The sequence below is a fragment of the Hydra vulgaris genome, chromosome 05 (genome assembly GCF_038396675.1).
Source record: "Hydra vulgaris chromosome 05, alternate assembly HydraT2T_AEP".
Lineage (NCBI taxonomy): Eukaryota > Metazoa > Cnidaria > Hydrozoa > Anthoathecata > Hydridae > Hydra > Hydra vulgaris.
The window spans coordinates 8808253-8831607 of NC_088924.1; the positions used below are offsets into that span (position 1 = coordinate 8808253).

Consider the following 23355-nt stretch of genomic DNA (forward strand, 5'->3'; position numbering starts at 1 on the left):
TGCAAGGATTTATATATTTTTTGTATATCTTTTATTGGTGAGTTTGTATAAAAGAGATAGTTTGCTTTTCAGCTGTCGATAAAACTTGATCAAATGAAGAGTTTATGAACACAAAACGGTCTTTTAGATTATTCAAAGTAGAAAGTTTCTTTTGAACTAAGTATTCGGGAAAGTATTGATGTTCTTTACCAGGTTGGCTGTTAAATCTAAAAATAAAAACATTTTTCAGTATTAGTAACAGAAATGTAGTATCCAGTTTTTGAACAAATATAAAGTTAAATAAAAAAAATATAATTTTGATTTGATTTCTTAAGCACTTTTGAAATACTAAAAAAAATTTGAAACACGATTAATAGAGATTATAAGATTATAGGATTATAGATTTTAAAACATGGATTTTTGAAATTTCGATAGAATTCAGAAATTTTAATTCTGTAAAATAGCTAAAGAAGTTTTTCTTATATATATGGTATATAAAAAAAAACTTTATTGGAAGCATAGAAATTATTAATAAAAATGAAAAATTAATAATAATAATAAATGTTTAATATATTAAACATCCGCAGATATTGATAACATTTTAGGATAATGATGTTACCCCTACTAAAGTATAACTTTTACAAAAATAAAGCCACAACAAATGATAATACAAATCAATTATCTAAAAAATTTTTTTTTTATGTCAATAACTTCGATCGGTCTAAGTTATTATTCAATTGATTTACGTATTTTTGAAGGAAGAACAAAAATGATAACAAAAGAAATAATTAAAAACATGTGATTAACATTTATGCACAAAGTATTACTATATGCGGAAACCTGCAGATGTCAAAATGCTACACTAAGAACGCAAGTCTTAGAAAAGGTAAAAAACGTAAAAAAGTTTCAAAGAATTTAATGGATGACAAAACAAACGTAAAAGCTGACTTTCAATCTTATTTACAAGTTATGTCATGTTCAATGAACACTTCCATTGCTATTTTGCAAATATGAAAGGATTGGCGCCAGATAATTGTAATCGCCCAAATAATAGTAAGCGCCAAATAATTGTAAACGCCCAGCCAATCTTGCTAAAATATAAATGGTACTGCGGGTCATCTGTATTTGTGGCCAACGCACAAACTTTTGTGTTAGTTTTACCTGTAAATCATTTTGTTGAAAAAACAAAAACAACAAAATAATTGTGGAAACAATGACCAATAAGTTTAAGTAGAAAGCAATTATTTTAGATTTGCAAAATAATTTAAAAAAAATTGCTTTTGGTAAATGGAAAGTAAAAAAATTAGATAAAAAATATTTAAGAAAAAAGAAAAAAAATTCATCATAACAACTTCAAGTGAAGTACGAGAAAATACAGGTACAAATGAAGCACGAAAAAATACAGGTACAAATGAAGCACGAAAAAATACAGGTACAAATGAAGCACGAAAAAATACAGGTACAAATGAAGCACGAAAAAATACAGGTACAAATGAAGAACAAGTGAAGCGCAAAAAATAGAGATGAAGCAGAAGTGAAGTACAAGTGAAAGATCTAGTACACGTATAGTACACCGTACAAGTGAAAGATCTAGTACACGTATAGTACACCTATTTTAGTAAAAACTTTAAGAAATGTTAAAAGGAAACTTATATAAGAATTGCTCAACCTATAAAACTAAAAAATGTTTTTCTTATTTATATAAAGATAAAACAAATCATAAAAATAAAACATAAAGTAATACCTCTGTAAAACTTTACTTGGTAAAGAGCAAGGCCCTTGGGATGGAGCTCCATTCATTATATGGTTAGCAATAAGACGAACATCTTGATGAAAATGATGACACGCCAAAGTTAACTCCCATAAGCACGAACTTTCTGCATTACTGTGTTCTGGATCAGAAATATCTGGTTGAAACGAACCGCTGCCAAAAGATTCATTATCCAAAAGAAAATCGCACTTTGTGTGTAACTATGGTAAGTTAGTAAGATAAAATGTTAGTTGACAAAGATATTTATTATATAAACATTATACACAGATGTTATATTTATTGTATTTAAAAGATAAGAACAATACAAACAACAATGTTTTATTAAACTTGTCAAGATAACTAGCCTAAAATGAGAATGTATGTAAATATGTATGTATGCATGATATACATGTATATATATATATATATATGTATATATATATATACATATATATATATATATATATATATATATATAAATATGTATATATATATATATATATATATATATAAATATGTATATGTATATATATATATATATATATATATATATATATATATATATATATATATATATATATATATATATATATATATATATATATATATATATATATATATATATATATATATATACAGTGGGCAAAATAATTGTCCGTACATTAATGAAAAGTATCTATATTTGATCAAAACAACATTTAAAAGTATTTAGATAGTTGTAATTAAGAGTTTTTAAAGAAATATTATAATATTAAAGTAATTTTAAGTGTGTTAGTTAAAAATATATTAATATATGAAAAGTTATATAAGTTTATTTGAAAAGAATTAAAAGTTTAAACAAAAAAATTGTCCGAACACTATGTTAATTTTTAAATTAAAATTAGTTAAAATTAAATTAATAACTTGTTGGACCACCACCACCTTCAATAACTGCTCTACAACGATTTTTCATTGATGAGACGAGTTTAGACATAATTTCTTGAATAATTGATGACCAAATATCTAAAACCAATTCTTTGAGCTCGTTTTTATTCTTTGGAGCTCGATCTTTCATTCTTTTTTCCACCACCGACCATAAATGTTCTATAGGGTTCAAATCAGGCGATTGTGCAACCCAATCCAACACATTAATGCCATTTGCAGCAAGATATCTGGTTACAGATCCAGCTTTGTGCTTTGGATCGTTGTCATGTTGGAATATAAATTCCATTCCAAGTCCTAATTTTCCTGCCGAAGCCACCAAATTCCGTTCTAATATGGATCTATATAAGTGTTGATCCATTTTCTCATCAATAAATTCAATTTTGCCAACACCGGACGCACTCATGCAGCCCCAGACCATAACATTTCCACCACAAAACTTAAATGTTGCCTTCAAACACTTCACATTATATTCTTCTCCGACTCTTCTATAAACTTTTGCACCACCATTATTTGTCTGACCAAATAATCATATTCCAGAATGTACCATCCTTCAGAACATGTTCCTTTGCCCACTGCAACCATTTTCTCTTGTTCACTATGCTGATGAATGGTTTTCTCCGAGGCGTCCGTGCAAAAATATTGGCTTCATGCAGTCTGTTCCTAATTGTTTGTGGCGATAATTTAATATTTAATTCATTTTCCAGCTCTTTTGATACTTCTACGACATTTTTTCTTCTATTCTGCTCAATTTTCCCAACTATGCACCTGTCAACTCTTGGCGTTGTTGATCTTTTTCTGCCTCGTACACCATTATTTGCCACTGATTTTGTTTTTAAATACTTTTCCCATATATATTGAACAGAGCTTGGTGGTATTTTCAACATTTTTGCAACTTTTCTAATTGATAATCCATTTTCCAGTATCAAAAATTACTCATTTACGTAAGTCAATACTATATTCTTTTCTTTTCTTTTTTAAAAGTACAAGATATTAATATAAAAATCATTTATAAACAAAACTTTACCTTTTAAATCAAATGTACGGACAATTTTTTGGTTTTAAAATTTTTAAAACTTTTAAATAATTTAATTATAATTTAAATTTTTGGGAGAAAATTAAAGATGGTGTATCGTTTTTATTTGTTTTCTTGTGCGCTTTCTATTGGTTTAATTTATTTTTTTCTATCATTTAAAGTTTTAGAGCTTTTTTCAAAAAGCCTTATTTTTCATTAATGTACGGACAATTATTTTGCCCACTGTATATATATATATATATATATATATATATATATATATATATATATATATATATATATATATATATATATATATATACACATACTATAAATCATAGTATATATATATATATATATATATATATATATATATATATATATATATATATATATATATATATATATATATATATATATATATATATATATATAAGTATTTTCCACATTTAACTTACGTTACACATGCAACTGCTTTATCAAATATTATCCTATTTAAACTGTTTAATTGATTTTTAGCAATAATGTCTAGTAGCTGTCTGAAGAATAAAATAAAAAGTTTTGTGTCTGACTAAAGGATAACAAACTTAGGACCAAAAATACCCTTCAACTTAAATAGTAAAAAAATGTTTCAAATTTTAGGTCAGATTTCTGCAAACCGGTATTATAAACCACATAACCCTTTAACATGATGTTGTAAATTCAATACTCATCACAAAAAATCAAAAAGTTCCATTAGAAGTAACCTTCTTAGGAAAAAAAAACGTGTCATTTTGACACTATTTAACTTATGTTACATCACTTTTATTACCATGCAATTATTAAATTTCCACCGAAATCAGCTTAATTTTCTGCAACAAATAATATCAGTGAGTTGATAATTCACAAAAAATCAGTTAATTACTTGTGGCAGATAAAAAAGTAGCAAAACTTATATAAGGTCATTACTCAATTAAACCATGTGAAGCTATCCCATATTATATACCAGCTGAAGGGTTAGCATATTGTTTGCCTTTATATTAAATGCCATGTGCTTTTCTTATTTATGGCGTAAAAGGTAATTTTAAGGTAATTTTAGCCAATTTCCAAGGCCAAATTTTTTTAAAGAAAGTAAAACAGTTTTTTATTACTTGCTAAACTTTAAGTAAAACTTTTAATGAAAAATATTTTCCTTTTTTTTCCCAATGCACAACTAACGTTTAGAATAGAAAAAGCTGGCTTAAGATGGTATCATTTTGCTTTTGATCAAGACTTAAAAATAAAAAAAAGAGGCCTAAATCAAATCCTAGCTAGAAGGTTGTGTCAAAGCATTTATAAAAATGTTAATTACTTTTTAAAATTTGGTTCTCAAAGAGTGCCAGTAAAAAGTGCCAGTATGCAATTTTTTCTAAAAGTAACTAAGGTGAGATATAATAGATTAAGAAATGATTATTTAAGAAATTAGATGCAGAAATGTTTCTTTGCAAAATATTGCAAAGAAACATTTTAAAGGTAAAGAATAGCGGAGATAGAAAAAAAAATAAGAATAGAGGAGATAGAAAAAAACAAGAATAGCGGAGATAGAAAAAATCATTTGAGTTGTACTAATTGTATAACTAAAATAAAGTAATTTTTTTGACATTTATTTATTTATTTTTTTATAGTTTAAACATACTCAATAACACCAAATAATCTAAGACATAAAAGCATCCTTAGAAATATGTTCAAGTTTTAAATGTAAAATTGTGTTAATTCAAAATATGTTTTGTCCATTTGGTTCATGCAAAACGTGTTTTGCTCATTTTGGAATAAAAAAAAGAAAAGAAAAAAAAATACAGGCCCAGTATATTTTGATGAGCATCATGATTTTATTCACTAAAACTAGTTTTATCTTTTAACTATATAATTCATTAACATTCTTTTAAATTTGTTAAAATCATGAATATTTATTTTTCTTAATTCCATATTAATGTGACATCATGTCTTCAATATTTGTTCATAAATTGTAATGCAGATGCTAGGTCAAATATTATGGCATTAGCTATATAGGTCTAACTGTTTTATTTGCTAATTTACTGATATCAGCAGAAGCACAAATAAATAGAGAAAGAAACAGATTGTTTCTAATCTCTTAAAATGAAATTTTTAAATGCTGTGAAATTTTTTTATTTTTTTTTCTAAATAGAAAAATATAACAAATCAATAACTAAAAATATTATTCAAATTTTTTCAACAAATTTGAAACAAAGCTGAACAATTTTTTTTATTTGTGATTCCTATACCTTAGCAAAACAAAAAACATTATTGAAAGTGAAGTAGAGAAGAAACATTGAAAGTGAAAGAGATAAAGAAAAAAAGGGTGGCAGATGGCATTTGAAATACTAATAATTTAAAGGAAGTAAAAAGTTCAAGTCACAGATTATTATTTTTATTTGGTTAGCATCTAAATTTTGAATACAAAGAAAAAAAAAAAAAAAAAACTAATTATCTAAATTTGCCATCCATCAAGACTAGAACATAAAAATAAAATAATGAAGGAATGATATCAGAGATGTTAGGATAAAATAAAATAATGAAGGAATGATATCAGAGATGTTAGGATAAAATAAAATAATGAAGGAATGATATCAGAGATGTTAGGATAAAATAAAATAATGAAGGAATGGTATCAGAGATGTTAGGATAAAATAAAATAATGAAGGAATGGTATCAGAGATGTTAGGATAAAATAAAATAATGAAGGAATGATATCAGAGATGCTAGGATAAAATAAAATAATGAAGGAATGATATCAGAGATGTTAGGATAAGAACACAATAGCTATTTTTTTGATAGCGTTTCACAAAAAATTGCTTTAGTCCTTTTCTCCATAGAAAATCAAACAAAATTTATTTACCATGAATATTTAATCCTATATTATTTATTGATTTTTTAATGTCAACAAGTTCTTATTGACATTATGTTTGTGCAGAATTGAAGAAAAAAAAAACACTTTAATTTACAGACTTATATTAAATTTAGATTCTGTAAGTTTTCTTAGCTAAAAAGTATTTTATGTATAATCTGCATTTTATGATATTGAAGTGATATTTGACGCAAACCAACTTTTTATTAAAGTTAATTTGGAGAAGATTTTTCATCATCAAATTATAATAGTTATGTTAATTATGTTAAAACTCTCACATAACAAGACTCATATAAGAAGACTTTTTGTTGTTGTTGTGATATTATGCAAAAAGCTATTTTTATTGTATAACATTTGTTATACATTAAATTCTTTTTAAAGTACCTTATCTCCATACTATCTATGTTTAATATCATGAATATATACATCACATCACAAATGAAATTTATACACATGTGTATATATATACTTTTTTGTTGTTGTTGTTGTTATTCACTTCCTCAAGACTGAGGAGGCCACTACAGATGAGGAGGCTACTTAATTGTGGTTATAACCCTCTCTCAACTCTATAACTCCGAAACACGAACCTTGATGAACAAGGCCACTGCGCGGAAAAACAAGTTGAGCAAGGTACTACCAGGGACGTGGTGGGGATTGAACTCGGAACCTCTCGCTTATGACGCGAGCGCTTTACCACTACACCACTACCGCATATATCATAAATATATATGTATACTGCACAAACCAACAAATAAAAATTATATAAACAAATAAGACTTTCTTAAGCACAAGACTAGCAAACAATTAGTTTTACATGTTACCTGTAATATATTTCGAACAAGAGCTAAGTACTCAAACATTTGTTCTACATTTAAATGAAGCAGCATGGTTGACAAACGCTTGAAAAAACCAAGAACTTGTGGCAATGAAACCTGTAAAATGTAAAAATTTATCTATAAAAAGAGTAAATAAAACAAATAAATTATATTTCATATTTGTTATAGTAATTCATTATATATTTATTATAGTAATTTATTATATATTTACTATAGTAATTTATTATATATTTATTTTTTTTATAACTTTAATTTTAATATTATTGTTGCTCAAGTGACATTATAAATCAAGTGACAAATACTATCAATTTTTTTCAACTTTACAATTCATAAAAAAAAGAGTATTTTTGTGTATTAAAATGTGTCCTTAGAATGTGTAACATAAAATGTGTCTAGAGAATAAAAAAATAAAAAGTCATTGTAATAAAATCTTACAATTTATAAAGTTTAAAATTAAAAAATAGGAAAAAAAAAACTAAAATAACAATTACACATTTTTATTCTTTTATTATTAAAATTTTAAAGTCTATAGTTTTTATAAAAGTTTTTTTTTTGTGCATGTGCAGTTATTTTATATGTGCTTGATGACACAAGTATGACACAAAAGACAACTGCATATCTCGGCCATATGATTGTGAAACATAAAAAAAAGTAACTATGTATTATCAAAAACTTAAGTATAATTATTTTAATCAATATTATCAAATAGTAAAAAAAAAACAAAAAACTTTTATGTTAGGTATTATAGTATACCTGCTTCCTTCTTTTGAGTAGCATCATATCTAGACATTCTAGTGCTAAGTGAACATTCTTTTCATCCATATCTAAATAAAAAATAAATTAATAACAATAATATAAAAAAATTAAACAAATGAATTAAAAAATAAATATAAAACCATAGTGTAACATAAGTGCGTCACTGATGTGTAAAAATAGCAATAAACATTAGTATTAGAAAAAAGAGAAACTAACAATAAAAACAGATAAAAGTAAAAAATAAATAAAACTATTAAATGAGAATAAGCAAAATAATACTATATTACATACAAATATTAATATTACGTACAAATGTATATTACATACAAGGAAGTTTATATAATAAATTATGATCAAAAGTTTCAACCTAAAAATAAAAATAATTTTAAAAACAAATGCAAAAGGTTGTTACTAGCAACAAAAAAAAAGATGTAAAAAACACATCAAATGTTGATGATTGAAAACAAGTTGATGAAAAATCAAATGTAACTTGAACTTTTTTATTTTCATATAACTTAAATCTAAAAATTGAATAAAAATATAGTCTAAAATGTCAGAAATATCAATATACAACAGTATACACCATTCAAATGTTAACCCAAGGCAAAATTTATAAAATTTACCAGTTCCTGCTTAATGAAACAGAAATCAGATTTGTCTATTATTAGCTCTTTAATAACTTTATGTAAAATCAGGAAATTTTATTGAGTTGTATGTGACTGAATGATATTCATTAACGATTATTATGAATGAATAATTTTGAAGTTATATATGTATACTCTATAAATATTTACCAAACTGTTAAGATTAACTTAGAAATTAGTGATGCCAAGTTATTTTATGATCACAGATTGATCATTTGCAAGTTATTTTATGATCACAGATTGCCAACTGTCAGGTTATTTTACAATCACAGATCAGCCACTGTTAAGTTAGTTTATGATCACAGATCGACCACTATCAAGTTATTTCATGATAACAAGCCTTCCCAAGATACACGTGTGGTTTTTCATCTTGTATGTCCACACATGAGTATTTTTTTTTAGACGACTTGGTCACAGTCATTTGCAAGTTTTTTTTATATTAGGGATTGCAGAAAAAATAAGTTTCAAAAACAAAAAAAGCAAGACTAACAAATTTAGGAAATTAAAATAACTTTAAATAGAAAAAAAAAATTAATAATTAAAATAATTTGTGTACTGTTTCTATGATTTATTATCCTCTTTTTTTTGTATATATAAAATCTTTTTGTTGTATACTTGAATGATACACATCTTTCCACATTCAGTTTTCTTATACTATTCAAGCCTTTCAGTATATTTTCTAAGGCGCACACACATTTATACATAGTTAAGTATGCGACATGAAATTTTAAAACTAATCAAATACTAGATTGTTATATATATCATTAGAAAGAGCGTCATTGCAGAACTTTAAAGGTGAAAAATTTATTAAATCAGACAATTCTACAAAAAGTTATAGCATTTTAAGTGTCAAGTTTTTAATATATGAATTTGTTGAAGAAACGGTTTTTCTAAATTTAAATGTCATAACTTTGTGAATTCTTGTTAAAATTTATAAAACTTGTTATCAAAAGAAAGCTCTTAAAAATAAGAATAAGGATTATTAGGAGAAAAAGGCGTTTGCGGGGTGTCAGAAGAGCACCTATAACACCCTTTAAAATATTCAAAATCTAAGTTGTAGAAAATTTGAATTTATTATTGAAAATTTGAATTTTTTAAAGTATTTTTTATATTTTTTATCTTTTATATATACTTTTCAAAATTATCATATATCATAATAAACATTTAAACATTATTAATGTTTAAATGTTTATTATAATATGCCCTCCCCCAAGTACAATCTGGAAAGATTGTAGGGTGTCTGGGCGAGCTTTTTTATTCATGAAATTGTGCAAGCAAGGTAGCAAGCAAAAAGGTTTTTGCAGAATTCTGAACATATTAGAAAAAAGACTCAGCATTCCTTCAATACATTCCTGATGCACAAACAAAAAGGAAGTTTTAAACAACAGTAAAATCATTATAAACAAAATTTTACAAAATAGATTTCCACACAGAATTAAAATATTTTACTACTCAAAAGAAACCTATGTAGATACAAATTTCTAAAAAAATAACACAACAAAACATGTTTATACCATATCACTCTTAAAAATGCTGAAAAAAGTGTGGCACAAAATTTGGGCGAAGAAAACGGTTCTATTAAGGTGGGATTTATGCATATCTACATTGTTTTTAAGCTTTAATTTGGCCATGCCGTCTACACATTTTTCACATAGCCTTAATTGTTTCAAATTACATTTCTATTTCTGTAGATTTTTTATCTCGAACCTTTTAGCACTTTGTAATTTTGAATACCTGTTGCTTTTTAACGTTTGACTCTGTGCGTTTAGTTCTACCCGTCCCCTCTCTTTTGGTCTAATATGTTATTGGTGAACAATTATTAAAAATAATTATCATTAATTGTTATGCAATTATTAATAATAATTGTTAATAACTTTTTATGTATATTTCACCAACAACATAGCAAACCAAAAGGGAGGGGGTGGGTAGAAAAACAAAAAAAATTTGGGAAAATTTAGTGCATAAAATATCTAAACATTTATAAATATAAATATATCTATATATATAAATATATATAAAAATATATATAAATATATTATAATAAATAAATTAACTAAATGTGAGTATACAGAGTAACAAATATATATATATATATATATATATATATATATATATATATATATATATATATATATAATATATATATATATATATATACGAAATATAACTAGAAAATACCAAAAATCTTTGAAATATAACTAGAGAGTATAACATACTGAATATCTTTGAAATATAACTAGAGAGTATAACATACTGAATATCTTTGAAATATGTGAATTTTCTATTGTAAAACTATTTATCAATCAAAATTGTAAAAAATAGAAATTTAGTCATAATAGTTTGACACATTATTTAGTCATAGTAGACACGATTTTTAACTTATTGTAGTAACGTGTGTACCCATTTAACATTGAAAGAGAAACAAGTATATTTCAAAATTTTATTTTCATTTTTCAGTCATTATATTTTAGTTTCAATTTAACACAAGTGTCAATTGCTGACAGATAAAATAATAAGTACAAAAAAAGAAAAAGATAATATCATACCTGCCCCAATAAATGGCAAAAGATTATACAGTTCTGTATAAAAATTTCGTGGATCAATCACAAGAACATCTCCTAAACAAATATAAATAGACATTAAATAAATACAGTGTAAAGTTTACAATCATCTACATATAGCAGTAGTGATACAGAAGTACTTTTGATAAAAAATACAAAAGTGGTGTGGCGATGCAGAAGTGATAGGTTTGTTAAAAAAAGATAAAAAGTTTGCACAAACGCAAAATGTGTCCTATATAAAATCACTTGAGTTTAGAAGACACAGTTGAGTTAGGTTTTATGTATAAAATGAAGTATATAAAGATTATTTACACACTGATTGAAAGATCACTTGATTTGACTGACTGAAGGATCAAGATCACATTTCAAATTCAAAATTTTCTAGCATATATTATTAAAAACAAAAAATTAAAAAGAAGTTTACAAACCTTGGCCAGACAGTATTTTAAAAGCAGTTGAAATACAATGCAAACGCCCACTTATTCCTAAATTCTAAAGAAAAGAATAGAGTAAATAATATTTTAGAAACAAATAACTATATAATCATTTATTTATTAACATTCAATCTATTCTCACTGAAACTGTCCTAACCGTAACCCATCACATTCAGGCAGGGATCCTAATTTACCAATTAGCATCTCTGTCTGAGTGTAAGAGCATACATAATAGTAGTTATGTATGCTCTTACACTCGGGATTTTATTATTAAAAAAGCTTACATATGCAAAATTTTACCATGTATGTTTGATGTAAAGGTCTATACATGTCCGGCACTTGTCCGGTAATAAACGACATCTATCTGTCATTTTGTCCTACCTAAATTTTATGTGCATTTATTTTATAATTATTTTAGTTGTTTCAAAATTATTAATAAATTTTAGTACTGTATATAAACTTCATTTTATGAATTTTTTATTTTTTATACAAAACGAAATAAAGTTACGTTAATGAAATACATCATTTTTTTGAGCTAATTCATTTTTTAAAAGACGCCTAAGCATTAAATTTTTTTGAATTAAACAGCCCGGTTTTTATCATTTATATAAAAACGTTGCAATTAATTATTAGTTTAAACTTATATTTCAGTATTTGTTTTATTTTTTGTCTGAGGGTTTTTACAAATTTCAAAAAATCAGGTTAATTAAAATGGGGGTTAAAGCGTGGTTTAAAATGGGGTTTGATATTATAATTATCATAAACAATTTTAAAATGTATTCTACAAAATAGGGTGCTCAATGTTCTTAAAAGAATAGAGCAATTATATAGTAGTAGAAAATCACTTGACAAAATTTTTTTTTATTCAACACTGTGTTTCATCAATAAAGACTCCTCAGAAATGAATCAGAGATTTTGAACACAATAGCTGTCTAAAAATTTAACTGCAACCTGTTTTTCTTGTTCAATATTATCTGCAATGTCAATCAGTTTAAGTCTGGATTTAAACTTTTTGACTGATATAGACTCCACTACCGATTCCGGTAAATTATTCCATCCAAAGACCCTGTTTGTATAGAAGTGTTGTCTACTTTTTTTTTTTGTTTTTTTGTTATTCACCTCCTTGAGGCCGATAAAGCCACTACAAATGAGGAGGCTACTTAATAGTGGTTATAACCCTCTCTCAACTCTATAACCCCGAAACACGAACCTTGACGAACAAGACCGATGCGCGGAGAAACAAGTTGAGCGCAGTACTACCAGGGACGTGGTGGGGATCGAACTCGGAACCTCTCGCTTATGAAGCGAGCGCTTTACCACTATACCACTACCGCATGACTTAACTTTACCACTAAGTGGTAAAGCGAGCGCTTTACGACTACACCACTACCGCATAACTTACTTAAGCAATTTTTAACAAACTCTGATTTAACACAATTTTTATAACCTCTAATATCGGATGCTGGACCTGGTGTATTAATTGAATGCATTTGTATCTGGACTATCTTCATATCAATAGATTCAAAACCTTTATGTAATTTACATTGTTGTATAAGGTCACCTCTCAGTCTTCGAACTTCTAAAGTTGTTAAACTAATATTTTTAGTCTTTGATAATATCATAGATGTCTTAATTCTGGTTTCAATTTAGTTGCTCTTTTTTGAACTTTTTCTTTGATATCTTTTATATAATAGGGAGTCCAAGCTTGAAGCGCAAACTCTAAATGAGGTCTTACATACATGCAATAAATTTATTTTCATGAGATATTTATCTTTTTACCTAAAGGTATTATTAAATATTGCAAGCATAATGTTTGCTTTACTGGCAGCATTTCTTACATTTCTTTCCCATTTCAAATCCTTAGTTATATATATCCTTTTCGAGAGTAGATTTTTCAACTTCTTTTAGTTCACCATCATTTTTCATGTAAAAAGAATAACTTTTATTACTTGCACCAAAATGCATTATTTTACACTTCTCAAAATTCAAACCTAGTTTCCATTCAACAGACCATTCATCAAGTATTTTTATGTCATTTTGAAATAATTTTCAATCAACCTCTGTATAAATAGAAGCGATTATTTTATTGTCATCGGCATACAAACAACATTTATTAAGAAGTCTGCTTGGTAAATTGTTTGTGAATATCAAGAAAAGTACAGAACCCTATGGTACTCCACTTAATACATCAACCCAATTTGCCTTGCATTTTCTCATCACTACTCATTGTTTTCTATTCTATAAGAATGATTCAATCCATTTAAAAGGCATACTAACAATACCGGAAGCATAAACCTTAGCACATAATTTTATGCGTGATACTCTGTCAAATGCTTTTTGACAGTATAGTCAGTATACAAAACGTCAATTGGAATACCATTTAATAATGCGCTTGTATATATATATACATGCCTAAAATATCACCAAAAATCTGACTATATTCAAATATGTCATTTATACACACCAATAAGTTAAAGTTTATAATACAAACCAATAAGTTGAGATTTGTAATACTTCAAAACTAAAAAATGGTAACACTGCGCTGTAGAGTTTTTGTTTTGATTTCCTTAAAATAAATCTTTGCCGTCAAGTTATTTTAACCAAATACAACTTTTATTGTTTGAAGAGGAACACAAAATTAAAAATCAAAGATTTTAGTTTTATTATGTACTGTTACTTTTTTAATATAAATATTTTTTTTATATAAATTGCATTAAACTGCATGTTAAATTTTAATTTAATATATAATTTAATACAATTTATAATCAAAATTTGAAAAAAAAAAAAATTTTCTTCAAAAATGAGAAAGTGTTTTTATAGATAGTTGACGCTTTTGTTTAATTCTGCATTTTAACTAGCATTTTTGCAAAGCATAAACACGCCACAACACTCATACCTTGAATATAAAATGTTTTTATATTGTAGTTTTATTTAGCAGTTACTTAATTGAAAAGTATTTCAAATTTTTCTGAAAATGCTTTTTAAAGAATGTCAAAAAAAGTAAAAAGTGCTAAAAGGCTCATATTTAAATAAAAAAGTGAAAAGCCCATGCGGGAATCATGCATGGCCTCTGGGACCACCGCACCCCTGCAATTCATCAAACCGTCAAAAGTATCTTAAATATTTTCTGCAACCTATTTGAAATTTGTTTAACTGAAATCATTGAACACTTGCCCAGTATTTTTCTGCATGCTTTGATTGCTGCGGTTTTTTTAAAAACCTTTACAAACAAAGCTGAATACAAGTAAAAAAAGTTAAACACCAGAGAGGTGGTGTGGATAAAACTTGGCACTTCTAAACAGCGCTTATAAATTAAAAAATATATTAGTTTTATGCTTTTATTTTCTCTGGTTTAACCTTTATCTATTTTACTATTTGTTAAGTTAATTTCTCTTTTCAGTTTATGGTATATTTATTTTTCATTTTCTCTTTAAGTTAGTTTGGTTTTTTCAGCGCATATGCTAATTATCAATATATGCAAAAACCATGACCAAGTTGTCAAAAAAAAAAATGCATGCGTAGTCATATAAGACGCGGGACTGCACACGCCTCCTGAAAAGGCTTGATATATGCGCATATATATATATATATATATATATATATATATATATATATATATATATATATATATACACACGCATATATATATATATATATATACTTTTGTTGATGTTGGCTCTCAACCCTTAAATAAAATAATACTGGATATAAAAAACTTTTTGAATACAAAGTATTTTTAGTGGTCGCTCAAGACACTAAAACATCAGACAGACCCCAGTTTGATGTTCTTTTTTAATTGATCCATCTGATGTTGTTGGGTCCCAAATACTTTTGAAGAACTTTTTAGTTAATATTAGTGACATATTTTTCATACATAAATATATATATATATATATATATATATATATATATATATATATATATATATATATATATAAAATATATTACATATGCATTTCATTTGGAAAAAGTTCCTTCACAATACTGTCCTCATGGTCAACCCATAGACATAACTTTAATAAACAAGTCAAGTTTAAAACTTTCTAAATAAATAAAACTAGTCAATTTACATATAAACAACTTACCTCTTTTAATAGTAAACTCTGTAAGCAATTCATGAGATCATCAAAAAACTCAATATTAATAAGATGGGCAAATTTTGACAAGCCTCGCAGCACAACGTTCAGAAGATTCAAGTTATTCCCATGTTTTAATATGCGAAAGTATGTAACAAAAACAAACTTGATAAGTTCTGTTTGCTGAAAATAGAGAGATCAATTATCATTATATTTATAAACAATTTCTAATGTGTAGTGGACTACACAATAAAATTTAAAACATACAGCTTTTTGTACTTTGTCTTCACTCTCTACTGCTTCAGCTTCTTGTAATTCTTTATTTAACTTATCTTCCACTTTTTTCCTCTAATATATATATATATACATATATATATATATATATATATATATATATATATATATATATATATATATATATATATATATATATATATATATATATATATACACACACACATATATATACACACATATATAATATAATACATAATATATATATATATATATATATATATATATATATATATATATATATATATATATATATATATATATATATATATATACACACACACATATATATACACACATATATAATATAATACATAATATATATATATATATATATATATATATATATATATATATATATATATATTACAAATAAATAAATAAATACATATATATATATATTACAAATATATATACATATACATATATATCGTACACCCAAATCAAGGGTGCCACAAGTCAAAAAGTGTCAAACTGAGAAAACCAGGGTTGAAGTTTTTAGTTTTTAATACTTTTTCCAACTAAGAGTGCCATTTTTATGTGTCATTTTGTAAATATTTGTTTTAGACTTGAGGTATTTTGTCACCATGTACAACAATAAACATACTATCAAATGACATTCATAACTCAATATTCATAATTTTTAACTTGTGGCACCCTTGATCTGGGTGTACAATATATATATATATATATATATATATATATATATATATATATATATATATATATATATATATATATATATATATATAGATATATATATATATACACTGCAGGCCAAAAGTTTCCAGACACTTGGATTTTGTTTAATTTTTTAATTAAAACTCCCATAACTATTTCAAAAAAATTCAAACGCACTACAATTTGGCGTGTTGTAAAGCAGGTTATCCCCCTGTCTCCTAAAAAAAGGTCTGGACATCCTAGAGTCACTTCACAGCGTACTGACCTCAGGATGGTTACAATGGTCAAGATGAATCCTTCAATAACCTCTGGTGACCTACAGAACAGCATACCAACACTTTCTAATGTCTCAAAGCGCACAATCTGTCACAGACTTTCTGCGGAATTAAACTTACCTGCACAAAGGCCATTTAAGAAGCCATTAGTAACTGAAAAGATGAGAAAAAAGTGCATTGAGTTCTGCAAGAAACATCAAGATTGAACAGAAGAGCAGTGGACACAGGTGATGTTCAGTGATGAGTCCATGTTTCGTCAGTTCTCTGATGTTAAGCTTTTTGTTTGTCGACCTACTAGTTCTAATCCTACCAATCCTAAATACACATGCAAAACTGTGAAGCATTCACTTTCTGTAATGGTGTGGGGTTGTTTTTCTGCTCATGGCCTCGGAGATTTATACTTTTTGCCCAAAGGAGAAACTATGAATGCAAAAAAGTACCTCAATGTTTTGGATTAATCTCTAATCAATTTCATGATTATTCATCAGTGCAAAATTTTTCAACATGATTCAGCACCATGCCACACTGGGAAGTCTGTGAAGCAGTGGCTTGGATCAAAAAACATACAGTTGCTTGATTGGCCTGGAAATTATCCAGAACTCAACCCAATTGAAAATCTTTGGATGTTAATCAAGAAGCGTGTATCTGCTAAGAACTGCAGTTCATTAGATGGTTTAAAAAATGCTATTCGCCATGTATGGTGTACAGAAATTACATCAGGACTATGTAAAAATCTTGCCAAATCCATGCCCAAATGAATTAGTGCTGTGTTAAAAAACAAAGGATATCCTACCAAGTATTATTAGTACATCTGTTTAAAATGATTATACAATGTAATAAAAATAATTGAACTTGTTTTTGGTGAAAATATAATATATTTGGAAGTATTATTGTTTTTGGAAGTAATTATGAAAAGTAATTATGATGTTGCAAGACTTTTTGCATTTGTGAACACATTGCAAACATTGATTTGTTTAAAATTATGCCTTGTTGCAAGACTTTTTGCCAGCACTGTACATACATTGAATGAGGATTTTAGTTTGGGCTAGATATAAACAACTTATCTAATTAAAAAAGTATTTTGGAAAAAAAGCTGTTATTTCTTATTTTTATAGATTTAAAAAAAGTTATTTCTTTTTGTTGTTCTTTTGATGTTATTTTTATTTTTGTGTTATATATCTCTTAGTAACATATACACTCTTAAGTTTAAAAATACTTACCTGGATTTAGGTAAGTATTTCTAAACTTAAGAGTGCAAATAACATTAGAACAGGGCTGATTTTATTTCATTTCTCAGCATTATTAAACTTTTATTTGACTTGCTCATAAAAACTTGTTAATTCTACAACATGTATATTTTGAGCTAAATGTCAAAATTAAAATTTATAAGTTTTTTTTGCAAGCGCTGTTTTTGGCAACAAAAATTTATAGTTTCCAAGTTACCACATATAATAATTACATTTTAAATTTGTTCAACTTTTAATGGTGATGCATCAGTTCAAAATATATTAGCTGCGCAAGCACAAAGTTTTTTCAAGCAAGAAAATTGAACTCTAGTAAACTATAAAATTACAATGAAAAGAAATTTAAAAAGAAAATCTTTTTTTTAACTGAAAATTGAGGGGATCATTAAAGCCAAAGAGGTAAATTTTTTAATTTTTAAATTGCTGTTACAACCCTTGCTCAATCCTCTGGAACAAGAACCTTGACAAACAAGGTCGCTATGCAAAGAAACTAACTGAGCATAGAACGTCCGAAATGTAACTTAGTTATAATTATACCTTTTACATTACAATGAATAAGATATAATTATATTAAAAGTTGTAAATAGAACCTAAATTTGTTTTAAAAATTCCATAAATTTATTTAAGCTTTTATACTTGGTTAGTTATAAGCGTTTTTATAATGAAATAAATTTTCTTAATATACATTAATAAACAAACAATTGTTGAGCATAAAATGAATATAAAATGAACATGAACATTAACATTAAATTAAATAAAACAAAATTAAATTTGAAACAAATTTAACAAAAAGCACAATTTTTTATTCCTCAACTCAGTTTGAGAAATTTTTAAGTAAAAGAAAAGTTATTTTTAATGATAATATATAATAGACTTTTCAAATATATAATAGTAGACTTTTAATATATATAGAATATAATAATAGACTTTTCAAACAAAAACAATTGTAATTTTTATAATGATGGGTTTTGAAGTGCTAGCTGTTTTGTACAATGAGAGACCATTAAGTATTCAAAACTTTGGTAGACAATGGAGATTAAAAAATGCAAAGATAAGCTGACTTTAAGAAATGGTAAAAAAATCAAGTGAAATAAGTCAACAGAATGCAAAATATACAAAGAAGATATGACTATATGATGGTAACTTGAGCCATGGATCTTATTAAATAAATTTTGTCTTAATGTTTTAAATTCATTTTCTCCTTAGATTTTGTATTAGATGAAGAGAAAATTAGCTCAACTTATAAAGTTATAAAACTTAACAACTATAATAAAGCACAAACTTATAACTAACTTATAACTAACTTAAAACTAACTTATAACTAACTTATAACTAACTTATAACTAACTTATTAGGCACAAAATATTAACAAATAGCTTAACTAACTTTTAAAGCCTAAAATAAATTAACAAATAATAATAACAAATATGAAATTAATATCTGAAAACTTCAAAAGGTCAATTCATAGGTAGAGCAAGGTAGGCGAGGTAGAGCAAGGTAGAGCTAGGTAGGTAGAGAGTTATTTGCATTCTGCAAAAAAATGAATAATTATAGATAGTAAACTTGGTAACAAAAATGAACATGACATTATTATCAGGATAAATAAAGGAAAAAATGAAAAAATAATTTTCTCTGGACTAGGGATGGCAAAAATCCCTGACATTTTCAATCCCAAGATTTCGAGATTGAGAAATTTGTCTGCGGGAAATCCTAGGAATCAAAAGAAAAAAACACAAATATAGGAAGTGAAGCTTGATCAGAACAAACTTTTAAGTACTGATCAAACACTTAAAAATGATTAATTTAATGATAATATAACTAAAATATTTCATTCATTGATCAACCTAAGTAATTTAAACTATAAAACAATACCTTAAAATGATAAAACATTTATCTTTATCTTAATTTATCAGATTTTTCAAAATTTTTTGAAAAACCTGATAAATATGGGAAAGAAACAAAACTTTTTACTATTATCAAAGTCTACAAGAATATATGAGAGAAATAAAACTTTTTACTACTATCAAAGTCTACAAGAATATATGAAAGAAATAAAACTTTTTACTACTATCAAAGTCTACAAGAATATATGAAAGAAATAAAACTTTTTACTACTATCAAAGTCTACAAGAATATATGAAAGAAATAAAACTTTTTACTACTATCAAAGTCTACAAGAATATATGAAAGAAACAAAACTTTTTACTATTATCAAAGTCTACAAGAATATATGAAAGAAACAAAACTTTTTACTATTATCAAAGCCTACAAGAATATATGAAAGAAATAAAACTTTTTACTACTATCAAAGTCTACAAGAATATATGAAAGAAATAAAACTTTTTACTACTATCAAAGTCTACAAGAATATATGAAAGAAATAAAACTTTTTACTACTATCAAAGTCTACAAGAATATGGAAAAGAAAAAAAACTTTAGTTTTGTCGATTTTTAGCTATTTTATTTGCAAAATAGTGAATAAAATAGCTAAAGAAAAAATAGTGAAAGATAAAAAGTTTGTTCATTCTAAATTAAATTAGTGCAAATACTACATTGTATTAAGATTAAAATTTTTTACTTTTGTTCATTTATTATTAAAAATAGTTATTTAAACTAATTGCCAACAAACAAAAGTTAAGTTTACTCTGAATGGATATTTAAAACTTTCAGCATTTATGTAGTCCCAATGAAATGGATGTTAAAATTGTTTTTAGAGAAGACAACACCAGGGAGGCCAGGGAAAATGCTCTGAAATGAGCTCTGAAAAGATATCCACTTGTGTAATGACAATGCATGTTAAAATTGATTCCAGGGACAATACTAATAATAGGGAGGTGAAACCTGCCCTCCACCTCCCCTAACTGAAAAAACAGCCTTTTTTTTCTTGGAAAGAGATTTTTGCTTTTTTTATTTTTTGATATTTAATTATTAATTATGATATTACATAATTATAAACTATGATATTTGATGTTTAATGATAAATTATGAACCATTTTAAAATTTGCTATGAAGATTATTTACAATTTTCTACGTTAGAAGTTGCCACTAGTTATAGTAAAAAATGCAATAAGTTTGAACTGCATTTAGCAGTTGAACGTACATAATATAACAATTTAGCAGTTGAACATTTAGCAGTTGAACATTTAGCAGTTGAAACGTACATAATATAACAAAAAATGCAGGATATGAACAAAATACTATTTGTAACAATAACACAAGTTTTAAAACACCCAGAAATTAGGTTACTTAATTTTTTAAACATTTGCTTTTAAAAAAATAATTTTCCAGTTGTATTGAAATAATCATGTATTGAAATAATCAAAATATATTGTATGTATTGAAATAATCAAAATATATAAAAATGCATGAAATTTTATCTGGTATATTTAATAAACAACTTTTCAGTAAATTTACCTTTTTTTCCTTACGAGACATCTTCTTCATAGCCTCATGCTTTTGTTTTAGTCTTTCAATCTTGTTACCTTTCACAGCTGCCATTTTAAGAGCATCTGCATTAATACGTAAATATAAAAAAGATTCTAAAACCTAATAGAACAAAAAAAAATTTTTTTAGCATTTTTTACAAAAATTTTTGTTTCATTAATTTTTAAATTTTTACAAAAAAAATTAAATAGTTAAACAAATAAAATAAAATTGAACGAAAAAGAAATCTATTCAAATTCATTAGGATTTGAAAAATCAACTACAAAAATAAAATAAATATACAAAAGTTGAAACCTGTGATTTCACATTTGGCTTAGATTTGACAAGTTTATTAATAAACTTTACAACCTAATTTTTAAAAAGAAAAAATACTTTTGTGTTAAACTAATTTCTATAATTAATATTTACATATATATATATATATATATATACATATATATATATATATATATATATATATATATATATATATATATATATATATATATATATATATATATATATATATATATATATATCGGGTGATAACTAAATAATGAGAATAATTCTAACCCTCTGAAATCAAACTGCAAAAGTCAAAAAAAGAAAATTACTCCTATGTGAAACTATACGCTCTCTGTTTAAAAACCTATCATATGTTTTGTTTTGCATCAGCTAATTCAGTTGCATTTAAAATGCCATCAAAACAAGATATACTACGCAAGCGCATTAAAAAGTTCTATCAAATCCACAAAAATCTAGGAAAAAAGTTTACTGTGAATCATTTTAAAACCGAAAATGTTCCGGTTTCAACTATTTACCGTATTTTGGCATCCTTAACAACCGATCGTAAAAGTGGTAGTGGAAGACCAGCTAAAATAATGAACAAGAATGGATTTTGTTTGTTTCACGGTGCTTTCAACAACAATGATTCAATAATTCAATGAGATGCTGCAGAAAAGTTCAAGTGTACACAGCCTTATATCTGCAAATCGTTGAAAAAATAAGGAATAAGGTGCCAAAATAAAACAAGAGCACTGGAATACACTGAGCAACAAATTTCAACCGTGAAATCTCAATGCCGCTAGATGACCCAAAATTACTCTGGAAAATATTTTGTTTTGGATGCAAAAGATTACTTCCCCCTCTCCTAAACGCAAGTTCCAGGATATGATCAATATTATGCAGACAAAAGTTCTACAACACCTACAAAAGTAAAATATAAACATAAACACAAGTTTGAGCTGGAAGTAATGCTGTACATTGCCATGTCTGAGAGGGAAATTTCCAAGCCATTGTTTAAGCCAAGTGGTTTGGCTATTAATCAAGAAGTATACTAAAATCAATGTTTGAAGAAAATATTGATTCCATTTCTTCACAAATATAATTCAGATGGCAATTACTTGATTTGCCCGGATAAAGCACGATTGCATTATGCTAAAAAAACACAAGTCTTCTTGGAAAGGCAAAACATCCCATATGTACCAAAAAACCGCAATCCAACAAACTTGCCTCAGTGTTGCCCAATTGAAAATTTCTTTGGATATTTGAGTTCGTTAGTATACAAAAACAACTGGAGAGC

General features: G+C 26.0%; 1 protein-coding gene across 1 annotated transcript in view; it reads right to left on the reverse strand.

Annotated features, from left to right (window-relative positions):
- LOC136071834 (nucleolar complex protein 3 homolog) overlaps positions 1-23355 on the reverse strand; it is a 46049-nt gene continuing 22694 nt past the window's right edge. Inside the window, exons 10-19 of the mRNA XM_065797294.1 lie at positions 22089-22142; positions 21765-21896; positions 16124-16204; positions 15866-16039; positions 11775-11838; positions 11332-11403; positions 8139-8209; positions 7371-7481; positions 1724-1950; positions 1-206 (exon numbers count right to left, since the gene is read on the reverse strand). Coding sequence (XP_065653366.1) covers positions 32-206; positions 1724-1950; positions 7371-7481; positions 8139-8209; positions 11332-11403; positions 11775-11838; positions 15866-16039; positions 16124-16204; positions 21765-21896; positions 22089-22142 — 1161 coding nt within the window. The 3' untranslated portion in view covers positions 1-31. The remainder of the gene's footprint in view (positions 207-1723; positions 1951-7370; positions 7482-8138; positions 8210-11331; positions 11404-11774; positions 11839-15865; positions 16040-16123; positions 16205-21764; positions 21897-22088; positions 22143-23355) is intronic.